Raw genomic sequence first — 24,375 nt, forward strand, 5'->3', positions numbered from 1 at the left:
AGGTCTGGTAAGGTAAGAATAGATAAGTGACAACTGGATTTGGCAAATTTGGAGACCCTAACAATAGTAATTTCAGTGGAACAGTGAGAACACAATCCTTACTGGAGTAGGTTAACAAGAGACTAAATGGTATGGAAATTATCCTGTAACAATACAAAATAGTTTCAAGTAGTTTTGTTGTGAAGGGAGCAGAGAGATGCAATGAAGACCTATGTGAAGTCAAGGAAGATTTATTCGAGACAGGTTTTCCTCAACTATGCAGATGGGAATGTCCAGTAGAATCAGGACGTTGGTAATGCAGACGTGCATCAGAATGCAATTCAGAAAAGCTTAGCCAAAATACCAGATAGGCAGTTCTACATATTGAAATGGACATTAATAGTAGTTGTGGAAATTACATTCCATCTTCATTCCATTCCCTACAGGATTCTACTGGGGCTCCATGCTCAAGGTGAGGAATCGGGATTCACTAAGGCAGTTTGGGATTATAGTAGAGATACTGAAATCTCCTTTAGTGCTCATGGTGAGGAACTGGGAATGGTACATGCCTGGTTTATTGGGGTTCCATGATATAAATCTTAACATCTGAACCTTAAAACGTTGCTCCTTCAAATTATAATGACACCTTCTACCTCACCCATAGAAATTGAAATTGAAGCATGTTTGCCATTTTGACAGGAGTACAAAATTTCAAGCTTTGAGCAGAGACTGATGAATGAAATAGAATTTCGCTTGGAACGTACCCCTGTGGATGAGTCTGATGATGAAATCCAACATGATGAGATCCCCACGGGCAAGTGTATTGCTCCCATCTTTGACAAAAGACTCAAGCACTTTCGAGTCACAGAAGGCTCTCCAGTCACATTCACCTGCAAAATTGTTGGAATACCTATCCCAAAGGTAAGGGAAGATGACCAGCCAGTTGGCAAAGCAACAACACAGACCTGCAGACATTACCTTAAGAAAGTCTTGGCATGGAAACTGGATAGAGGGGAGCTATGGGGGGAAAAAAGGAGAACAACTGCAATAATCTGAACAATAAAGATTTATTTAAAAAAAAAAAAAAAAGAAAGTCTTAGCAGACTCAAGTGAAATATCTACTAAGGAAATAAAAACCAATACCAGAGCCCTGACTGCATAGTTCAGTTGGTTAGCGTGTCGTCCCAATATGCCAAGGTTGCAGATTGATCCCTGGTCAGGGTACATATAGGAAGCAACCAATGAATGCATAAATAAGTGGAACCATAAATTCGATGTCTCTCTCTCTCTCTCTCTCTCTTTCTCTCTCTCTCTCCTCTTTTTCCTCCTCCTTTACCCTTCCTCCCTCTCTTTAAAATCAATAAAAATAAAAATTGGGGGGGGGAAGCCCAAGCCTGGCCAGCGTGGCTCAGTGGTTGAGCGTTGACCTATAAACCTAGGAGGTCAGGGTTTGATTCTCCATCAGGGCATATGTCTGGGTTGTGGGCTCGATCCCCAGTATGGGGTGTGCAGGAGGCAGCCAATCAATGATTCTCTCTCATCATGATGTTTCTATCTCTCTCTCTCCCTCTCCCTTCCTCTCTGAAATCAATAAAAATATATATTTTTTTTAAAAAAAAACAATACCAGAAAGTTAACAAAATCCAGTAATTTGACTAAAAGAGACAGTCAGGAATAGGATTGTTAAGTAGGCCAAAAATAAATCAGACTTATGGGTAAATTAGAATTTTATTAAAATTTTAAAGTAATCTTCTTAGTCATGATCCTCTGTTTTGGGCTATTGAGTCTCTCAACCATCACTCTCGCCAAATTGATATATTTGTTTTCACACTTATTGAATATCCACAGTGTGCCTGTTGTTGTACAAAGTGAGCTATATTTGTATCATTACTGTTAGGTTGGTAAATGCTAAAAATGTCATATCATTATCACTGGCTGCTGAAAAATTTTATGAGTCATCAGATTTTTTGGCAGTCAGCTGAGAGAAGGATTTACACCCAGTATGGCTCGGCAAGGGATCTCTCCACTCTTCTTTCACAAAGGTTAATTAGCATGGCATTGGCATGTATGGTTAGGTAACCAGGAAATGTAGAGGAGGGCAGCTGCAACCTGTAATTAATCCCACCCCTTCCCCTCTTTGAGAGAGCTCCTTGATACATACAGAATTTAACCTGAAAAAAATATATATATTCAAATTTTAGCCAGATGAGAAATTTAGTGAGCGAATCCTGGCCTCATTCTACTTGGCATAATAAACTGCACTATCCTTTCAAGCAAGGTGAGCTACTCCAGGCCCTGAGATCTGCAACTGCAGAAGACTTGAGCCTGTAATGGGATAGGATAATGGGAATAGGATAATGGGAAAAGATTCAGGCTCCTGGTTTTCTTTATTTTGCCTCTGAAAACACGTCTGGTTGTTAAGGTAACTTCTAAAGTAATTATGAAGTACAATAAAAATAGTCAAAAGCTTTATCTCTATCCTAAATTATATAGAATTTTTAACTTAAGCATTGTATAAGTGCAGGAGCATATCACACTGTTTTTAATATGTTTTATAATTTTTCTAAGTGTTTTGTAAGAGATGTCACTTATAAAGATGGGAATCAGCCCTTGCCTCACCCTACTCCCTACTTCATTACTCCTTAAAGATGTACAGAACAATGTATTTCCTCCTTGATTATCTTTCATTTCAGGTCTACTGGTTCAAAGATGGGAAGCAGATTTCCAAGAGAAACGAGCACTGCAAAATGAAGCGAGAAGGAGACGGGACGTGTTCTCTGCACATCGAGTCCACCACCAGTGATGACGATGGCAACTACACCATCATGGCTGCCAACCCCCAGGTGGAGATGCAGAGCTGTGCTGCATGCCGAGGAAGGCGCAGTTGAAGTCATAAATGATAACTTGAGAAGTGCAAGTTACTAAGGATTGCTGAGGAAAATGAATGAGAAGCATTGTGATTGTGTGTAACTAGAGCACAGTATCACAACTTAGAAGACCAGTTAGCCACTGATGGGTCCCTCAACCCCTCAGCCTTTGACAAAGGGCATTAGTGATATCTATTCACTATGAACACATCCCACACCTATTGGGCTTACTTTTGTGTATATCAACTCATTGAATCTCTTGAAGAGTCAAATTAATCTATCAAAGAATTTGTTGTTTTTGTTATTTAGAGAAAAAGCAAATTACTTCACAAAGTCTTGTGAATATCTCTCAAACTCATAATCTCCTTTTTTGGGGGGTAAAAGTTAAAAGGCCATAATATTTTGCTTTCCTTTTCTGAATAAGATTGACTTAAACTTTTCCTAAAAGATATGGCTGAATAAATATGTTCAACTACCATTAGGATAGGAATTTCTACTCTCACCCACTCTTTATATTAAAATATTAGTTTTGAAGGTCATCTTTAATGAGGGAAGTATAAGAACAGTTGGCCATGATCTCTGTGTGTGGCTGCAGATAATGTTAAATGCACAAGAATTCATTTTTTTTATTTGTGCTCTGTTTATTTCTCAACTTAAAAATGGAAGTCATCAAAATGTTCTTAAAAATCCCTCCCCCTGGAATATGAACAATGATTTAAGGAGTCATATTATATTTTTATCCCCCCAAAGAAAACTTATAATAGTTAGGTTCATAATGTTCATGTCCAGAAAAGTTTATATAATTTGAAAAAATGTAGAATCCTTATTTTAACCTTGTTCATTTTCTTAGGGGAGAATCAGCTGCTCTGGCCACTTAATGGTACAAAGTTTGCCTATCCGCAGTCGACTAACATCTACTGGTCAGTCTCACAGGTAAAGACAATATGAATCTTCCTTCTCTAGTCCCTCCCAAGCAGCCACCATTATTTAATGTGTAGTCCTCCACCTGTAGCATCAGTGTCACCTGGGAGCTTGTTGCAAATGCAGAATCCCACGCCCCACCCCAGAATTACATTTTAACACTATCCCCAGGTGACTCATAAGCACACTAAATTTGAGAAGTACTGGTCTACAGCACACTTTTGATACTCTGAAATTTGTAACCATCAGTGGCACCTGTGTACATATAGATCAGACTCTTTAGATTAAATTACCATTTTTTCTTTAATAAAGTAAAAACTGTTAATGATTCTATACATATAGATTGAATATTGTTGTTGTTGTCTCCAATATACCAATTTTCTCCAATAAACCACTTGGCTTTCTTCTTCTCTGATTTTACTAACCACTAAGAGAAAGAAGCATGGCTTTTCCTTGAGTCTTACAGAGACCATAAAATCTTAGCAAAGCATTCCATAGTTGCTAACATGGATGAATTAAATGTGACTTACCAAAGAAACAAAAATAGTGACTCATGTTTCAAATACAGTATTTCACCACCATTGCGCTATTATTATTCCTCCTCCTCCTCCTCTTCCTCCTCCTCCTCCTCCTCCTCCTCCTCCTCCTCCTCCTCCTCCTCCTCCTCCTCCTCCTCCTTCTTCTTCTTCTTCTTCTTCTTCTTCTTCTTCTTCTTCTTCTTTTTCAAGAACAGCTGTTACTGTTGGTCAGTCTGAACCAGTAAGTTCATGATAATCTTTAATGGTCTGCCATAATTTATAGGCAGGTCAGATTTTATTACTCAGAGACACAGGGATTGCAGCTGCCTTGTTCTGGGCAATAAACAGGACTTCTCTTTTGGATCTCATCTGAGGTTCGACTTGAATACTGATATATTTGTTTATTTTGAGACTTTTGAACAACTGGTCAAACCCAAGAAGAGCTGAGCCACTTAACCCAGAATGACTTCAGAGAGAAAGAAGCTAAAGCCTGTTTATTTGATTACAGATCATACAAGATAATCCTACAGTGTATGAGATACTTACCACGTTGTTGTTTTTTTTTACATGAGTGTCACACCACTATTTATATTTATTATTTGTTTATGGTCCAGCAACACCCTTTCCCTCCCTCACTGCCCTGAAAAAAAAAAAAAGTGTTCTCCAGGTCCTATAGTCATGCCTGCATGCCTACTGTCATCAATTTGTAAACTGGTTTCTGTATTTAATGCCTGAATACCTTTGTTGTTATAGAGGAAGGTCCCGAGTGCAAGAAAGAGAGAAGGAGCCCCTACAGGAACGCTTTTTCCGACCACATTTCCTGCAGGCTCCTGGGGATATGGTAGCTCATGAGGGGCGCCTCTGTCGGCTCGACTGTAAGGTAGACCCTAGCACCCATCCTTGGTTCCGGATCGGTTCACATTTTGCAATTGTTTGCCTGTTTGCACTTATTTTTGTTTGTATTTATTTTTGTGTGGTGTTTTTTGTTTGTTGGTTGTTGTTTTTTTCAAGGAAGAGGGGACTGGGGAAAGGAGAGAGATCACTTCCCCCCACCCACCCACAATGCTCAGTGTTTAATACCAGACAAAAGTATTTCATGAAATTTTTAAATTGTTATATCTTTTTTTTTAAATCTTCACTTGAGGATATTTTTCCATTGATTTTTAAAGAGAGTGGAAGAAAGAGGGAAAGACAGAGAGAAATATCAATGTGAGAGAAACACATCAGTTGGTTGCCTCCTATATGAGCCCCAAACAGGGTCTGGGCTGAGAAACCTGAAACCCAGGTAATGTCATTGACTGGAATTGAACCGGGACCCTTCAGTTTGCAGGCCGACGCTCTATCCACTGAGCCAAACTGGCTAGGGCTTAAATTGATATATCTTCATAATGGTATCGTATCGAGTTAATGCTGTGTTTGTAAAAGACAACCAAAGAGGTGTTATAATTCCATTTTCCTTGTGGTGCCTGGAAAGTCTTTATTACTATGAAGCCAAAAGTGTGACTTTTCCATCCTTGGAGCAAATTGCTGTGAGATAGAGCCTTTTAAAAATTATAAGCATGGCCTGACCAGCATGGCTCAGTGGTTGAATGTCAACCTATAAACCAAGAGGTCACAGTTTGACTCTCGGTCAGGTCACATGCCCGGGTTGCAGGCTCGATCCCCAGTGTGGGGCATACAGGAGGCAGCCAATCAATGATTCTCTCTCCTCATTGATGTTTCTCTCCTCCTCCTCTTCCTCCTCCTCCTCCTCCTCCTCTTCCTCCTCCTCCTCCCTTCCTCTCTGAAATCAATAAAAATATATTTAAAAAATAAAAATTATAATCATGAAAAGATGACTCCAAGGCAATTATGAAAACAGACGCTAGTTTCTTTTGCTAGTCAACATTCATCACCTGTAGCTATTCCACATTCTAATTCTGTGATCAGAGACAAGGTTCACTTAGGCAGCCTGGATATCTCTCAGTATGAAGAGAAACTTAATCACCCCGTCTGCCTCTACAAAGATGCTGAGTACGATGGAAAATTAATATGCAAATTAGTAAAGGCTTGTGGGTAAGCATTCATAAAGTCCATTTCTCTTGGTGATTCTTACTCTCCCAATGAAGGCCTAAAGAATATTTGGGATTGGCTATTACTTCTTTCACCCTAAACCCGAACAGATACCCATGCCTGGGTCCTATCCCCAGAGAGTCTGATTTAACATTACTGTGTTAAATAGTGGGCAACAGCATTTTCAAATGCTTCCCATGTGATTATAATACACAGTAAGGTTTGGGAACACTGATTTAATGTCTGCCTTTCACTTGGCTCCTCTCACTTAGTAGGTATGTGAGCAAGGTGTCATCTCTGAAACTGACACTGCAGGCCTGCTTTATCTATTTAGCTTATTCATTCTTATTTATGCTATAACTAGAGGCCCGGGGCACGGATTCATGCACTGGTGGGATCCCTTGGCCTGGCCTGCAGGGATCAGGCTGAAACTGGCAGTCGGACATCCCCCAAGGGATCCCAGAGTGCGAGAGGACACGCTGCAAAGTTGCTGTCATTTGGTAGCTCCTACGTTGAGCGTCTGCCCCCTGGTGGTCATTGCACGTCATAGCTATCAGTGGGTCTGCTGGTCAGCCAGTCACTTAGGCTTTTATATAGAGAGATTATGACCTGAAATACTATACAATTTAAATTAATGTGGCCATCCATCCAGATCCCAATGTCTCTTCACTACTCCATGTTTTCTCTCACTATTTGATGCCAGATAAGGATGAAGAATTCAGCCAAATCAATCTGCCTGTCCCCAGTCTCTCATTTGCCTCAGCTGTCCTGTTTTTTTCAGGTGAGTGGCTTACCACCCCCAGAGCTGACGTGGCTGCTCAATGGCCAACCTGTGCTACCGGACGCCTCCCACAAGATGCTGGTCAGGGAGACTGGAGTCCACTCTCTGCTCATTGACCCTCTCACTCAACGTGATGCAGGGACCTACACGTGTGTTGCTACCAACAAAACCGGACAGAATTCCTTCAGTCTGGAGCTCACTGTAGTAGGTAAGGTTTGCTGCTGGGACCCTTAAACGTGACTCCTTCCAACGTCATTGCCCAAATATACAGAGCCTCTGACAGAATTCTTTAGTCCTTTTCCCCACCAAGTCTAATCTCAGTTTCTTCTTCACTGTAATAGGGGCCATATTTTGTACATTGCTTTCAAAGACATGTCAGTAAGCTAAAAATATAATAGGGTGCCGTGTGCCTATTATGCATCCAATAAACGAGTCATTTTAATAGTTAATTAATCAATTAATTAATTATTCAATTAATTAACTGAGCATTACTAAATTCAAGTCACTTATCCTACAGTTCATCACTCCCGGAACACACAAGGCTCTTCCTCACCCCACTCTCTAAGCTTTCATACCTTTACCTGTCCTTCTCTGCCTAGCAACCTCTTACTCATTCCCTAAGGCAGCGATTCTCAACCTGTGGGTCGCGACCCCTTTGGCGGTCGAACGACCCTTTCACAGGGGTCGCTTAAGACCATCCTGCGTATCAGATATTTACATTATGATTCATAAAGTAGCAACATTACAGTTATGAAGTAGCAACGAAAATAATTTTATGGTTGGGTCACAACATGAGGAACTGTATTTAAAGGGCCAGAAGGTTGAGAACCACTGCCCTAAGGCTTAATTAAAATGTCACTCCCAAGGCACAGAGGACCCACCAAGCACATTCTCCTCTGTTTCCATAGTACTTAGGCAAGGAGACACTCTCAGAGCACTTACTCTGTAGTAGTTTACTCCTATGCCCCCCAAAGAGACTATGAGCTCCTAAGGTCAGAGATTCTGATCTGTTCTTCTGTGGATCTCGGGTGTCTGACTCTGCCTGCAACATGGAAGGCGCCCAACAAATGTTGAGTCCATAACTAGGCAATGAACGTTTGCCTTATAAGATGATGTGAACAAAATGAATGCCTGCAAAAAAGGACAAGTCATCGTCACCTATGTGGTACCAGCGCTTCGGGGTAGTAGTCCAGCCAGAATTAAATTTCAGAACATACAAATTTGAGTGCTGGGCTTTCTCCCAGGTGTGGCCCCTATAGGAAATCGGGGTGTCTTCAGCATGCTAATCCTCTCTCCAGGCCAGTGCTGGTTCCCCCACATATCCTTTCCTTCCTCTCACTCGTGATTTCTTCTTACCGACAGAGTAGAACAAGTTTATTCTGCAATGATATATTGATTGCCAACTTTTACTTTTCCCCGCTCTTTTGCTTAAATAGTGACTCTGGAACCCCAAGATCTGTGGTATATTTGTCTTAATTGATTCTATCCCCCCCCCAAAAAAACCTCCTTGGGAAGTATAATTTGTGTATTTTTTAAAAATAGTATATACTTCTTTCAACTTTTTTATAGCTATAAACTTCTTCCAAATAAAAAGTTCAGGAAAATTAATATATCTTTTACAAAACAAACTCCTATAAATAAGAAAAAGGATAAAAAAATAATTAAAGAGCAATACAAAGCCTCAAAAAAAGGATATGTGCAGTACATAAAATACATTGTTTCTCAAATTTTACTGCTGAGCAAAAAAGGAAACTCCTTAAATTGCACACCTACCAGTTGCAGCCTCTGTGTGCGATCCAGACTCTTGAGTGTTGCCTCTTATAGAATGTGCAGAGACAGTTTCCTCATTTCTTTTTTAATCCTTTCTGGAGCTTTTGTCAAGGCAGTGGCTCCCACTTGGAGGAGTGAGAAGTGTTCTGAAGAGGAGCTAAGGGGGTGGGGGACCCATTCTGCTAAATTCCAGAACTGTAATGAGTTTGAGAAATGAACCCCCAGGCACTTACTATTTAACCAAGAATGGTCCTTCTCTTGTTCAGCCAAAGAGGTGAAGAAAGCACCTGTGATCCTGGAGAAACTGCAGAACAGCGGGGTTCCCGAGGGCCACCTGGTGCGGCTGGAGTGCCGGGTGATAGGCATGCCGCCGCCCGTGTTCTACTGGAAGAAGGACAATGAGACCATTCCTTGCACCAGAGAGAGAATCAGGTACGGACCCCACATGCAAAGGGACACCCAAATCCGTCTGTAGCCTTTTGAATCTGGCTTCTTTTGCTGAGATTAATGCATTTGAGTTTTGTCCATGTTATTGTGCATATCAAGAATTTATTCCACATTGTTGCTGGGGGGTAGTCTATTGTATGAACATCCCACCATTTTAAACTGTGAAAACATGGGAGGGGGGAGGGAGTGGGAGGACGGGTGTAAAGGGGGTAAACAGGAGACATTTGTAATACTATCAACAGTAAAATATATACAGAAAAAATGTATAAGGAGGAGCACTTGAGATCTTGCTTCCCATATGTCGTCAGTTTGGCTCAAATAAACTCCTATAAAAATTAAAAGCAGCCCTGGCTGGGTGGCTCAGTTGGTTAGAGTATCTTCCTGTGCACTAAAAGGTTGCAGGTTCAATTCCCGGTCATGGTACATACCTAGGTTGCAGGTTTGGTGCACACATGGGAGTAAATGAATCAATATTTCTCTCTCACATCAATATTTCTCTCTCCCTCTCCCTTCTTCTCTCTCTGAAATCAATAAAACATATTCTTAGGTGAAGATTTTAAAAATTACAAATGGCCCTAGCCAGTTTGGCTCAGTGGATAGGGCATCGGCCCAGGGTCTGAAGGGTCTTGGTTTGGTTCTGGTCAAGGGCAGGTACCTTGGTTGCAGGGTTGATCCCCAGCCCTGGTTGCGATGCGTGTGGGAGGCAACCAGTTTATGTGTCTCTCTCACATCGATATTTCTCTCTCTGTCTCTCCCTCTCCCTTCCACTCTCAATTAACAACAAACACAAAAATTTTAAAAATTACAAACAAAAATGAACAAGGAATTTATGAAGACTAAGCCTAGTTTCTGTCATGTGTCTTTAGTCATATTAGTACCCAGAAAACCTCTGTGATGACAATAAGCTAAAATAAAATAAAGCAAAACAAAACATTAAGGCAGTTAAACAACTTCTCTATCCATCACCACACGGTTGTTTTTAAAGCAACTTTAAAGGATCAAGTTTCTTACAGTGGGTACCTTGCTTGATTTCCCCTAACCAACTTTATTTCTTTGCCATTTTGGTTTTATGCCACAAGGGGGCAAGCAAACAAAGGCAGTGTACAGAAATTCCTACTGAGAATTATTTCTTCACGGTCAAGGGAATTTGTACCAGAGACTGTTGTAGCTGTCGGGTTTTAAAGAATTTGGGCAGCTGAGAAGTCTATGTATGTATAGGTCAGGATTTTTCTCTGGTAAAACTTAAGCAAGAACTGAGAATATTCTCAAGTTCACACTTCAGTCTAAATCAGTGGTTCCCAACCTTTTTTTTTGGCCATGCCCCACCTAAGCATCTCTAAAATCCTGATGCCCCCCTCCCTTGTGACATATAATTCTTATTATTCAAAAAGTGAATAGCTATTCACGTGGAGGAAGCCTAAAAGGCCGTTACCTTGGTCTAACAAGCTTCCAAAGAACATGGCATCCATGAAAGAGAAAAACAAAAGAATGAAAGGACAGTTGAGCCGTAACCGGTTTGGCTCAGTGGATAGAGCGTCGGCCTGTGGACTGAAGGGTCCCGGGTTCGATTCCGGTCAAGGGCATGTACCCTGGTTGCGGGCACATCCCCAGTAGGGGGTGTGCAGGAGGCAGCTGATCGATGTTTCTCTCTCATTGATGTTTCTAATTCTCTATCCCTCTCCCTTCCTCTCTGTAAAAAAATCAATAAAATATATTTTTTTTTAAAAAAAGAAAGGACAGTTGAAGTACTGAGGAAGAAATTGTTAAAAAATAATAAGAATATGAAGTGATATGAAAAATAGCAAATAAAGTTTCAAAACATATAATAGAGAACTGAGATGCACAAAAATATGTCACAATATGTATTTATATACTCTGTATGAGGCCCCTAGAACCATAAGAAATGCAAAAATTCACTGTTAATAACTCATTCTCGAATTGCCCCCCTTAAAAATCAAATTGCCCCCTTCTGGGGTGTGTGCCCCACATTGGGAGCCACTGGTCTAAATGAAGGTAACAGGTTCAACCCAACCTGAAATCCTGGTGGAATTATCCGGGATTGCAGTCTTGAGGCAAGGGGCAGAACTGCGGATGTAGAGGAAACAGAAGGAAGAACATGCCGTTTGCTCCTGAACTGTATTGAGCTAAATGCTGCACATGCCCAGTTGGTTACATTAAGAAATACTCCCTCCACGCTAACAATTCCTCTGGGCTTGGGACCAAGCTTTCCCATCACTTCCTAACAAAGTTCTTATTGAAATGTCCATCCCTGGACTTTGGCTGTGACAAGTGGGGCTGCCCCGGTGGGGAGATGGAGCAATCGGGAGAACACGACCGGGTCTCAGCCTTCATCCCAGCCTCACTAGGTTAACTGTGGCTCTTTTGTGACTTCTTTCTACCTCACGTTCACCTTTGATGTTTGCTTTAAGCTGAGTTCCCCTTTCCCCCACCTGGGAACACCGCACCACTGCATTTGTCCCCAGAGTTTCCCTGAGCCCAAACCTTGACAAGCCGTCTCTGCCCCCCGATACAATATGGATATATTCTTTTTTTTCTCCAGTATGCACCAGGACACGACGGGGTATGTCTGCCTCCTCATTCAGCCAGCCAAGAAATCAGACGCTGGATGGTACACACTATCAGCAAAGAACGAAGCCGGAATCGTGTCGTGCACTGCTAGGCTGGATATATATGGTAGGTGTACTGGCATCGGTTGAACATCTGTATGTAATAGGCAACTTTTAAAATCTTCCCCCCCCGGCCTGTGTAGCTCAGTAGTTAGAGTGTTGACCCATGCACTGAAGGGTCAAGGCTTCGATTCCTGGTCAAGGGCATGTACCTGGGTTGCAGGTTCAATCCTGGCCCTGGTCAGGGTGTGTGTGGGAGGCAACCAATTGACGTGTCTCACATTGATGTTTCTCTCTCTCAATCTTTCTCTCTCTTTATTTCCTGCCCTTCCTTCCTTCCTTCCTTCCACTCTCTCTATATGTCAATGGAAAAAATATCCTCGGGTGAGGATTAACCAAAAAAAAAAAAAAAAAAAAGTAATTGTCTAGAACCTGAGGTCCCTGCTATTTATTCATAGGTGTACACCAGATACCCCCCCCTTTTTTTTTAGTGCCATACAGGAGGAGACGTGGCCTGCCATTGCCCTAGGTCTAATATTTAGAGGGAATATAGAGCTTTCTGATTATTTTCCCTTATTCTTAGGCTCGAAAAGAAACTCAACTCTGAAAGAAGCTGATTCTACTGTACTTTCCCCAGGGAAAGTCAGTGGAGAGAGGACAGTGATATGTTTGTTAATCTAGGCTAAGTTCCTTAACCATTTCACAAGTTTCACCTGTCTGAAGGAACTAGGTCTCCAACTCAATACCAATAAACCCTGAAACTGATGACTCACCCCAAGCCTGCCCTCAGTGGCGGAGTTCCCAGTTCAGTTTGTCCTGGCTCACCTCTTCCTTGTTCCTGTCCTGATTCTACAGCACCAATAGGAGGCGCTATGTCCTTAGTTGGGACTTGTGGGTGGAGGAGGGGATGACGGACTTGAGCTGAAATCAATCTCCTATGTCCCTCACCCCACTTCCTGCCTGGCTGAGGAATGGGGAGGGGAGGCTCTTCTCTCTCTCTCTCGTGGGAAGGAGGACTTCTAATAGCAATTATAGGAGTCTGGGTACGATGTCAGAGAGAGCAGGGAGAGGCTAAGGGGTGGCGGGCTGGGGGAGAGGCTTGACTAGCTCTTTACTATGGCCTCCCAAGCGCTGGCTCTTCAGTGGAATCGCTGTAAGTTTTGTCCTGGGTTTTGTAGCTTCCGAAGTTTGATCTTATTAATTCACTCAGAAGTATTTAAACTCTGAAAGACTGATTTAAAACAATGAAATGAACAAAGGACCAATTTATAAATGGAATGCTGGATACCTTTCTAGAACCCAGAGCCTCATGATTCCTCACCTGATACTGCCCCCCTTCTCCACATCAAAGCCTCTGGAAACCTAATCAGAAGACTGCGTGGCAGTTTCTGAATCAGAGACAACAGTAGAGCAGTTTGGATGGATAGTTCGTTCAAGCCATGGGCCAGTCTTCTTGCTATAACTGATGGCTGATTAGGGTGATAAGAGCGTGGGGTGGGTCCTTCTCAGAGGTCAGGACCCATCTTTTGGCTTCCATTTCCACAGGTTGCTTGTCTCCACCTTCTGAGAGCCTACAACCCTCTCTACACTGTCCCTCGCAGGCCCCATTCTAGGTCGGTGAGAGGGGTAATTTTGATAAATCACCTAGGCGCCCACTCTTCCTTCTTACAGTCCCCGATCTTACAGGATTAGAATCACAGGTTTTGCAATTAGGGGTTTAAGAGATCACTAGCCCAGTTTCCCTACTCCTGGCAGGGAAGAAGAGATCTCATTGTTTTCTTTTACAAATGAGTTATTGCAGACTCAGATATATGTTAAAGCTTTACCAAGACCCCACAGGAAGTGTTGGAGTGGCAAGAGAATGCACACCTGCAGTGTACTCCTCTGATTGCAACATGTTATTCGGTTCATTTTCCAGCTCAGTGGCACCAGCAGATCCCGCCGCCCATGTCCATCCGGCCCAGTGGCAGTCGCTATGGATCTCTCACCAGTAAAGGACTTGACATTTTCTCTGCCTTCTCCTCCATGGAAAGCACAATGGTGTATTCGTGCTCTTCTCGGAGTGTGGTGGAGAGTGATGAACTTTAAGGAGGTCTGGGTGCCTGCTGTGTAAGGGGGCAGACTGTGGAGAGGGAAGGAGGGTAAGCCAGAACCAGTGTTTCCCAAGCAACTGGATCTGAGTAAGTTCCCACACTGCTGGGCATGTGGCCAGGAGTGCTTTGTGTAAATCCACTGCGGACTCTTGCAGTCTCCGCTGGGGAAGAGCTGTGGGGCTGTGCCTTTTAAAGATTCCAACAAAAATGTGAGAAGACAATAACAGATGAACCAAAGATGTCGTGCCGCTGCCACCCACCGCTTTGGGGGAAAGCTAGCATGCTCCCCTGCCCCATGCTGGGTTAGGGATGTTTAGACCCTACTAGGAGCAATTAGGGGCCATATCTGCTTGGGCTGAGAAGAGTTCAACAGTAGTGACCTTAGGTATCACTAACTCACCAAATAATGAAAAGGAAAAAGATGGGAGGTCTCCATCACCTTTCATTGATTACATCCATAGCTAGCTTTAGTCTCGGTGGCTTCGTTAAGTCAGCTTCTACTTAGCATTAGGAGATCATGCCATGCAACTCACACATGTGGAGAAGCATTTTTGCTTATCCTGGGTGTACTGAGCCACAAAATAAGGTGCCAAAATGTGCTTGAGATACAAAATCACTGAGACACTCGATATTGCACAAGTGCACTTATTCTATAGCCAAAACAGGGCTCCACCCACCTGTCTGCACCATTTTCTTTTGGATACAATGGTGAGTGGAATTTATATATCCCTAGACTCTAGAACAGTGGTTCTCAACCTTCGGGCCCTTTAAATACAGTTCCTCATGTTGTGACCCAACCATAAAATAATTTTCGTTGCTACTTCATAACTGTAATGTTGCTACTGTTAGGAATCATAATGTAAATATCTGATTTGCAGGATGGTCTTAGATGACCCCTGTGAAAGGGTATTCGACCACTAAAGGGGTCGCGACCCACAGGTTGAGAACCGATGCTCTAGAACTATGGGTTTGCTAATAAACCAGCCAGTAAGAAATATTCTGTGGGGACACTTTTTAAACTACTAGCTTCAATGGCCACTTGCAAACTATGCAAGAGTCATCTTTGTCTGCCCATAAATATACTGACACTCCCACTCCTTCCCTCACCCCAAAAGTCTGGAAGTATATGAGGGAGTGAGGAAGAAAGAGATGCAAACCAGGGGAGGAAGTGATGGAGAGTGTTCTTCACTTGCCCCTGCAGAGCAGTGGGTGTGAAAGGAGAGGTCGTTAATAGTTGTGAACCGCTAGGACATCATTAACCAAATTGCATTTTCTATATATAAAATATTACGCTACCTGGGAAAGTAGAAGGGGAGGGGAATTTGCCTCTGTACTCTAACCCACCAATTCAAACCCCGCCTTTCAACTTAAGGGAGTTTTAGACAAGTTCACTGCAATATCCCCAGTGCCTAGAAGAGTGCTTAGCACAAGTAGACAGTCAACAGATATTTTTTGGGTGAATGAATCTTACATTGATAGAGAAATCTACCATTCACACACCAGCCCCAAAATTGCCCTGGGACTGCTCATCACAGCACAGTCTGCTCCCCAGCTATATGAACGGGAAGCATCTGTTACCAATTCCCTGTGCCCAAGTCTCTGGTGTTCCCTGAGCTGGGCACCCTCAGCAGGCAAATTACTCAAGCGAACAAATAGTAATTGCGTAGAAAGGCTTGACATTTTCTTCACTTCAAGGCAAGAATTTTCAGTATAAAAATAAATTCATTCACTCAAAAAGTCATTTGTGTATATATAAGATGCTATGCTGGAGACTATGAGAGATACAGAGATATGAATAGGACACAGTTCCTGGCCTCAAGGAGCTTACAATCTAGTAGAGTAGGTAAGATATAAGGCATGTAGAGTGCTGCTTCTTGGGGCATTATATATATATATATATATATATATATATATATATATTCTTTATTGAATAGGAGTTTCTCGTTCTCTTCATCCTATATTTTTCATGACTCTAAAATCAAGGTTTCGGTCAATTATTTAGCAGAATTATTAGATTTTGTTTCCATTTTCATGTATTCAGGAACAATGCTAACAATATGGGCAACGGTAATAAAATAGCATGCATGTATTTCATGTAGAATGCATCCTGCAGGACGTTCTATTTCCCTACTGGCTTCTATTATGAAATCTCCTATAACCAAAGAGAACTTTCTAACTCCAGGATTGCTCCTTCACAGTTGTACACCCAGCACCCCCTGACCATCACATTTCTGTAAACCCTAGACAATTCTCCCATGGGAGGAGATTTTTCATCTCTATTTGTCCTAGCTTTCTGAATACTTTTTTAAATCTGTTGTCTTTTGGTGTTTGAGAACTGGGACAAATTTATATTTGGCCATTAGATGGCACTGTCTAACCTAAAATATAAAAGCCCCCCCCAAATTTGAAATTGAGCTATTGGATGATGGTAAAGCAGGGTTTCTCAAGGTCAGCATTATTGGCATTTTGGACTGGATAATTCTTTGTTTGGGGGCATCAGTATTTTGAAAACTTCCCAGGTGATTCCAATAAAAAGCAAAGGTTCAGAAAAGTCACTTCAGAACTTATCCAGAAAGGTCCAAAGGGATGCAGATGGTATAAAGCCGTCTGGTTGGCATCGGTGAAGATCGTACTCCCGCTTGTTGCCCATGCAGTGCCTGCCTAGAAAGTAGAAATAAACATGCACTTTGGCCTCATTAGACCCTACTGTTTTGTCCATTGTTCATTAGATATGTGTCATTCATGAAACCCCAGAAGAACCTCAAAAACGTGCAAAAATGGACCAGCAAAAGTTGGTGCAATTCATCTAGCCCTTTGTTTCAAAAAGCTGTGCTGATCCCATGAGCACCTTTCTCTCCAAAGAACCAAAGGGCTTTTTATAATGCAGTCATAGAAATGGAGATTGGTTAGAAAGCGGAGAAAGAAAATGGGCCAGTAAAACCACACCGTCTTTTTGAAACATAGTGCCCTTCACCAAAGTAAGTTTTTAATTAGAATTGCCAAATAGTGGAACTGGTTTCAGTGCATTCTTCTCTTTTTATTCCTTTCTTAACTTTTGTAGGCAGCCAATGAGAAATTAAATGGTCAAGAGACCAGACGTGGTAGCGCTGTCGCTCTGAGTCACACAGGCCACGGAGAGTAACTCCCAGAGGAATCACAAGCTGACTTTGTAAGGATGGGTTAACCTGGAAAATCCTCAAATGATACATGGGCTGCCTTCTAAATGTTCACTTGTAATTGGTTGTTTAAAACTCAGAACAAATTTTCTTACACACATATCACCCAAAACTATATTCCCAAGTGAACCCAGTAACTCCCATTTAACTCATGACTGAGTTACAAAATCTCCTACGCCTGATTGGGTGGTGATCCAACAATAGGGATCCAGGTAACACAGCCAATAAGAGGAGAAGAAAGACTTCCTCCTCCCTTTTTTGTGTCTATGATGTGTCAAAGCTAAAGAATGTCTATGGTCCTGTCTGTATTTACCCCCATCCTGTGTTTTTCTCCTCAGATGCCCCGTATCCCATGTTCTATAACCCCCTGCTCTAACCCTTCCCATCTCACCCCTTCCCTGTCAGCATGTCAGCATGCTTCATGATCCAGAATGACCCAACTCCAGTTCCGCACATCTTGGCTTGATGTTCAGAGAGAGCAGTCCAATTGAACAAATTCTGAATGCCTGAGAGTCCTTGAACTTCTCAAAGGTGCTGCATTTCTAAAAGCAGTTGCTTTCTTATTCCCATCAGCAACTAATTGATAGAATTGCTGACAAAGTACAAAAACAAACAAACAAACAAACAAAACAGGCTGTGAGGGGAGGTTCTAGAAAACTGACTGGGTCAGGCACCCATATTGTCCTTGTTGATCACAGCTTCCTCCAGACCTCCTCCTACCCACTCTCTCAAAGTACCTTCCAAGCTGAGATCCTGGCCTGAGTCGGTTTGTATGTGGACTATAAGTTGGTCGTTAACTTAAAGACAAAGTTACTTATAATGACTTTTATTCACGGTCCCTTAGAGGGTCCTTGGTTAACCTGGCCTCAAAGTATTTCTGATGATGGTTGAGTTGAAAATCATTGTGCCTTACCAGTAAGATGTACAGTTACTTAGATTGCAGTAGAGTTTGTTGAAGTCTTTTCCACCACTAATTGTTTTTTCTTCAGTGGATCAATATTTCAGAAAGTTAATTACTAAAGCTTTGCTTGAAGAATGCCAAGCAGCTTCTAAACTTTGACAATGCAGTGGTCATCAACATGCTAAAAGAAAGTTGCTAATACTATGTTTTAAAAAAATCTGTGCGGTGCAAAAATGTGCATATTTGTTTAAAAATATGTTTGCCTCTTATTCTGTCTAATTATAGATTAGTTAGCATACTTGGTATAATAGAACCATAACCACACTGCCTTTTGTTAATATGTAAACAATGGCCACGTCAAACTCCAAAGAGCAATGATAGCCTTGAAATTGCAAGAAGTAGAGAAAGAATACACTTTTCAATCCTCTGAGAATTGTGCCATAAAGGTAAGCACAAAGGAAATGTCATCTGTACTATAGAGGCGCATAAACACTAATTTGCCAGAAGATTTAACATATAAGTGAATAGAAAATGTTTCCCTAATAATAAAAATTAAAATATTTTAACATTACTTGAAAATATTTTAAGGCTGAATTGAAATAAATGTACATTTTTCTTTAAAATGCAGGAAACAGTTATATTGTTCAAGTCTAAAAATTACTTTTTGATTATAATAGATTTTTTACTGTACAAAAATATTTGAGACTTTAAAAAGGATTTTTTAAAATTATCTTTAAAATTGTATAAATTACTACATAAATTATAAACTACTTAAATATCTCTAGAGCAACAGAAAGATAACTGGGTTTTGGTCTTCCTAAAATATCCAGTAGATTCAATAGACTTCTCAGTGGATGTCCTTTAGCAATCTAAGATTACAATTTATTCTGCTTCCTAACTGAAAACAGAGACACTTTAAAAAGTGAGACTTTTGAGACCAGTTTACATTGGAAATTAATGGAGACACAAATACAGTTTTGTCACAATACAAGGTGCTCTAATACCCACAAGAAACATGAATTATTTTTATATGGCAAAAGGGAATTGCTCGATGATCCAAAATTCCAAGGAATCTGATATTCAGTGAGTTATCTGCAAACTAGAGGCAGGTTCTTGTCATTGTCCCACAGTTAGTGGTTTAAGAATCCAGAGATCTATATACTAGTATTGGCTATAGAAGTCATTACCATAGTCAGTTACACAAAAGATTACTAAATTTGTATGTGTGCACAGTGTAAATGGTTTTACTCTGTATTTTAAGGAGAGTTAAAACCCTGCAATTCAAATGACATAATTTGAATGCAACTATATTTTTAATGCACATTGATAAATTAAATATTATTTTTTCAGTATTTTGATTTCAGAGATACCTTATCTTCTTTTCTGATTAATTTTCACTTGCTTTTTTCAATCCTTAGCACTAAGTTTCTTGGTAGACCCTTCTCTCTTCATTACCTCCCTGTCAAGATAAAAATCTGTAAAATATTTAATAGCATTAGGATTTTAATAATTCCTATGAATTTCAGACATGTTTTCCAATTTCCTATAACTCTGGGGTCTCTGTTTCTTTATCTATAAAATAAGCAAAATACTTGAATCTTTCCCAGGATGGAGGATAGGATAAATGAATACTTATGAAGAGTTTATTTTAGAGACCCTAAAAAAAGTAGTAGCAGGTTTTTTTTTATTCCAAGGGAAATGCTAAAAATATTTTTCCAAGTAAGTAGTTAATTTGTTTTTTAAAAGTTCACATTTCTTTCCTGCCTCACTATTTTATTTTTTCTTAAAAGGATAATATACAATGGCAAAATCTTCCTCTAGATGGTATACAGTTAAAAAAAATACCTGGAAAAAAATTAATTCAAGAAATAACCTAACTGCTTACTGCAGGCAGATTCCAGGGAAATTTATTTTGGCACAGGCAAGAGTAGCCAAAGGGAACTCTGGTTCTTGTGTCTATGATTGAAGCTAGTGGGGGAAAAGATGACTTGGCAGTGCCCAGAGAAATAGCAAAGGCGTTCCTGTATTCCTTTGTGGCTTAAGCAGTTCAGACAACGCCATCGTACAGTTCCAGACCCCAGTGAAGAAATGTTCCATGCTAGCATGTCAGTGGCCTTACAGTGAAATGAATCAAAGTTAGAATAACAGGTAGATATGGACCCTCAAAATGAGCATATATTTTGGTCTCTGTTTTCCCATTCACAGTTACATCAGGTCTGAATTTAACCCCGATGATTCATTTCAGTCATGAGGACTGACAAAGGATGTATTCCTGCCATAGGAATGTACACACACACACACACACACACACACACACACACACACACGTAAGGAGTCGTGGAGCATCCATAGCTAACCTAATCCAATCAGAATCAAGTGACTCCTCTTACACTTCTCCTTTCTCTTCCTGCATGAGTTCTTTCCACTTGAAAACACCCAAGGCCCCAGAAAGCTCACAGATACGGTGTGCTTCCATCTTAGGAAGCTTGAGTCAACTTATTTTCTAAGGTACTTTTTTGGTTATTGAAATCCTAATGGAAAAACCATTAGAGTAGTCACTTTGAAATGTAGTAGTCACAGTGAATTACGTAAACTGTATATTTTGCCTTTATTACTAGAAAACCATTAATGGATCTTGGCTTTTATTCCTGTTCCTCTGCATCATGCATGTTAGACAGTCTGTGGAACTGATCCCTTAAGCCAAAATGTTTGTGAGCATCACGTGTGTCTGTGTTCCGAAGATATATGGTACTGTATTCCAGTAGACCACATCGTCTCCATGACACCCGTTGCTGTTTTCTAGTCATGCTTTCTCAAAGATTTGTTGAGGGTTGTATTTTGTTTGGGAACTTTGTAACTAGAAAAGGAAAATTAAGAATTTAAAAAGTTATTTAATGGATGTTTTCAAAAGCAGTTTAGAGGATGTGATGGACTTTTTCTTTATTCCTTAAATAAAATGTTATTTATTCTCAATTAATTGTTGGGTTTGTTTTGTTTTTGTTCCCTGACTTAGAATGTGAGATGGGTAAGTTCTTGCTGTCAGTGGTTTTCTTTCAGCTCAGGTATTTTTTGGACACACTACCAGTATGAAATAGCAAACCAAACGTCCTGTGTTAAATCAATAAAATGGTTGTTGAAGCTTGTATCCACTAGTGTATTCATGACCAGAGAGAAGAGGATATATACATTCTGAGGAGATAGGCCATATATTTATGGTCTTATATGCATTTTGAAGTTTCACCTCCTAAGTAGTAAAAAGAGATATCTTAGTGACACCCAAAGAAAACATAGAGCAGAGTCTAGCCAAATTCAGTCCAAAAATAGCACTTCACTTTCTTTTAAATATGTTTTTACTGATTTGAGAGAGAGAGAGGGAGAGAGAGATAGAAACATCAATGAGAGAGATGCATCTATCGGCTGCCTCCTACACACTCCCTACTGGAGACTGAGCCTGCAATCCCGGGCATGTTCCCTGACTGGGAATCAAACCGTGGCCTCTTAGTTCATGGGTCGACGCTCAGCCACTGAGCCACACCGGCTGGGCAGCACTTCACTTTCACTGTAAGATGGTATAATTTAAGTGAACTGAGCCTTAATTGTTGAATCCTGCAGCTCTATTAACCAGAACCCAAACAAAGGCTATCTGGCTCAATTTTCTAGCAGAAATTTTAGATCTTCATTAATATAAAGGGCACCTCATCGACTTAGGAACTGGCTGCACTGGCTGCATTAAGAAAGCCTAATCCTTTCTAACATTTACAAATATAAAGAATGGTAATGAAGTTAATAGTGTCGTAGTAGATACTGTTTAAGTAAGTGGTTCTCAACCCTGAGCCCGTTAAAATCACCTGGGAGCATTTAAAAAATATCTATGCCCAGGCCTTACCTCAGAGCAGTTAAATCAGTTCTTGAGCTGGGGGCCCCAAGTTTGGTATTTTTTCAAGAATCCCGAGATGTGATTCTAATGAGCTGTCAGAGTTGAGAACCACAGACCTCCACGGCTTTTCCCATTTTGATAGCCCCCTTCATTTGTATATGATTCTTCAAGACTTCTGGCCCTGGGGCTTGGGGCTTCAACCTCCAGCTGGCACCCAGGGCAAGCCCACTTACAGTAACTAGTCCAACCGACAAACCCTGTCCCAGAAGGTGAGGGGGGAATGTTCTTTTATTATTCAACTAGGGGCCCAGAGCACGAATTCGTGCACCTTGAAAGGAACTGTGGGCCGCAAAGCTGCGGTGGGCACAGGGGCAGGTCTCAGCCCATCCTGAGCACCCCACCTGGCCCCTCCCACCACGGCCCCCGGTCCCCCATCTGCTGGCAGCCCCACTCCCACTACTGCTCCCATGCACTGACTGCGCCAGCCCTGTTCACACCCACTGACGGCGCGGAGCGATTGAGGCCGGCGCCAGCAGTGGGTGCGAGTGCCGGACGGGACCCCGGTGTGCAGGAGCAAAGAATTTTCAGTAACCGCCAGAGGCTCACTCCGATGACAGCAACCAGCGCCCCGCCTTGGTCTGATGCCCCCGCTCACCTGTTCCACTATCCCACCACTGCGGCCAACACCTGCCATGTTCTACACTCTGCCGCCTGCTGCCAATGCCCGCCATGTTCTGCACGTGCCCCCTGGTGGTCAACCCACGTTATAGCGACTGGTTGTCCAGTTGTTCTGCTGTTCCGTCTATTTGCATATTAGCCTTTTATAATATAGGATGCCCCCTCTTATGAGCTCATCTGGCACCGATGGTAATACGGACATTGTTGAAGCATTCAGCTATATTCTGTTTAGGACTGCTTATTGATTAATCCATGTGTGTCCTTCTTGGCTGCCTACCCAAGGACAAGGATGGTTTTGAGTAAGCCTGGGTATGGGTGCTTGATAATATTTGTTGATTTGCTGAAAAAAGGAAGACCAGGTAAAATATATATTTTTTTAATTTCAATATCCTGACATTAGAACATGGATTTTCAACTTTTAGGTTGCTTCGTAACCTAAAATCTACGATGTATATGTTAACTTAAAAAAAAATTTTACACTTGCTTTATCCAAGCTCCTAATCCATAAACCATGATGGATTTCCCAACATAGTTTGAGGAGTTTTATCAAAGATTGGATTTGATCACTGATTTCCATTTCCATTTCCCTAAAATATCTTCCAGGAAAAAAATAGTACATCAAGTTGGGTGGAAAGCTTAGGGGTTTGGTAAGAGCTAAATTACTTCCAAAGATTTCCAAAACATAGAAACAGGCAGCTGAAGGCATAATATTGAATAGACACATTCCCATTCCTTTGGGAGAGTGGGAATGGGGGAAGGAGAGGCATTGGATTAGAATCCCATCATTTTAATTAAGTTGTTCAATTTCATTAAGAAACAGCTGTTAAGTTAATATCCATAAAATAAATATTTATTGTTTCTAGCTGTAGAGAGAAAATGAAAATGGTCTCTTTTACAAGGTATTTATTCAGTCCCGGCAGGGGGTTGTGAACACAACATTTCGTTTGTTTTTTTACACTGCTTTTATTCATTCTCAAACTCTACAAATTTCCTGGGGTTATTAATGAAGGCTCTTAAGTCTAAATAATTAAGCTACTGTACCCACATAGTGAGGCAGCAGATGCCCGGAGCCTTGTCATTCGTCCACTGAGCGTGGAGTGTGACCAGAAAAGGGTGCTGGCATCCTCACTTCCAGAACTGTGCTGCCTGTTGGGCAGTAGCGTCTTCTAAGAGCCGTTGAGGTTAAACATTTTACTCTCTAATTTTCAGTTCCGAAGCAAAGTCCTCAACCCTCTTCAGTTTCTTCCTACCAGATATCCAGATATCAGATGGGAAATTTATCGTTAGTCTCCCAATGGATTTCTAGGGATACACTTGTAATTCTGTAAATTTAAATTTATGTGCTGGGAAGACACATTCCTTACAGACCAAATGGGTTTTGATAATTAGCATAACTAAGAAAGTAAACATTTCAATGGAGACTCTCTGTAGATACTTTGCAAATAGATGTTGTATCTGACGTTAGGCATTGGAATCCATGACAAGGGTTTGGGGGTATCTCATTTTTGTTGACTTGTGACAAGGTCCAAAGGTAACTTAAGAATCCTACTTATTCTAATTATTAGCAAGACATTCTCCCAAATGCATTCTGTGCTGTTGACCACAAAGTCACTGTTTACATTAAGGTTTGGTTTATTCATCTAATGGGGTAAACAAATTTATAAAAGTAACTCAAACAAATGCCATGT

General features: G+C 41.2%; 1 protein-coding gene across 1 annotated transcript in view; it reads left to right on the top strand.

Annotated features, from left to right (window-relative positions):
- MYPN (myopalladin) overlaps positions 1 to 21,105 on the top strand; it is an 85,635-nt gene extending 64,530 nt beyond the window's left edge. The window contains exons 13-20 of the mRNA XM_070432854.1: positions 679 to 900; positions 2,673 to 2,822; positions 3,697 to 3,779; positions 5,039 to 5,165; positions 7,119 to 7,326; positions 9,155 to 9,320; positions 11,896 to 12,029; positions 13,881 to 21,105. Of these exons, the coding sequence (XP_070288955.1) occupies positions 679 to 900; positions 2,673 to 2,822; positions 3,697 to 3,779; positions 5,039 to 5,165; positions 7,119 to 7,326; positions 9,155 to 9,320; positions 11,896 to 12,029; positions 13,881 to 14,050 (1,260 nt within the window). The 3' untranslated portion in view covers positions 14,051 to 21,105. The remainder of the gene's footprint in view (positions 1 to 678; positions 901 to 2,672; positions 2,823 to 3,696; positions 3,780 to 5,038; positions 5,166 to 7,118; positions 7,327 to 9,154; positions 9,321 to 11,895; positions 12,030 to 13,880) is intronic.
- The last annotated feature ends 3,270 nt before the right edge of the window (positions 21,106 to 24,375 follow it).

This window comes from Myotis yumanensis, unplaced genomic scaffold (assembly GCF_028538775.1).
Source record: "Myotis yumanensis isolate MYYU_CA2020_CCGP unplaced genomic scaffold, mMyoYum1.0.hap1 SCAF_13, whole genome shotgun sequence".
NCBI lineage: Eukaryota > Metazoa > Chordata > Mammalia > Chiroptera > Vespertilionidae > Myotis > Myotis yumanensis.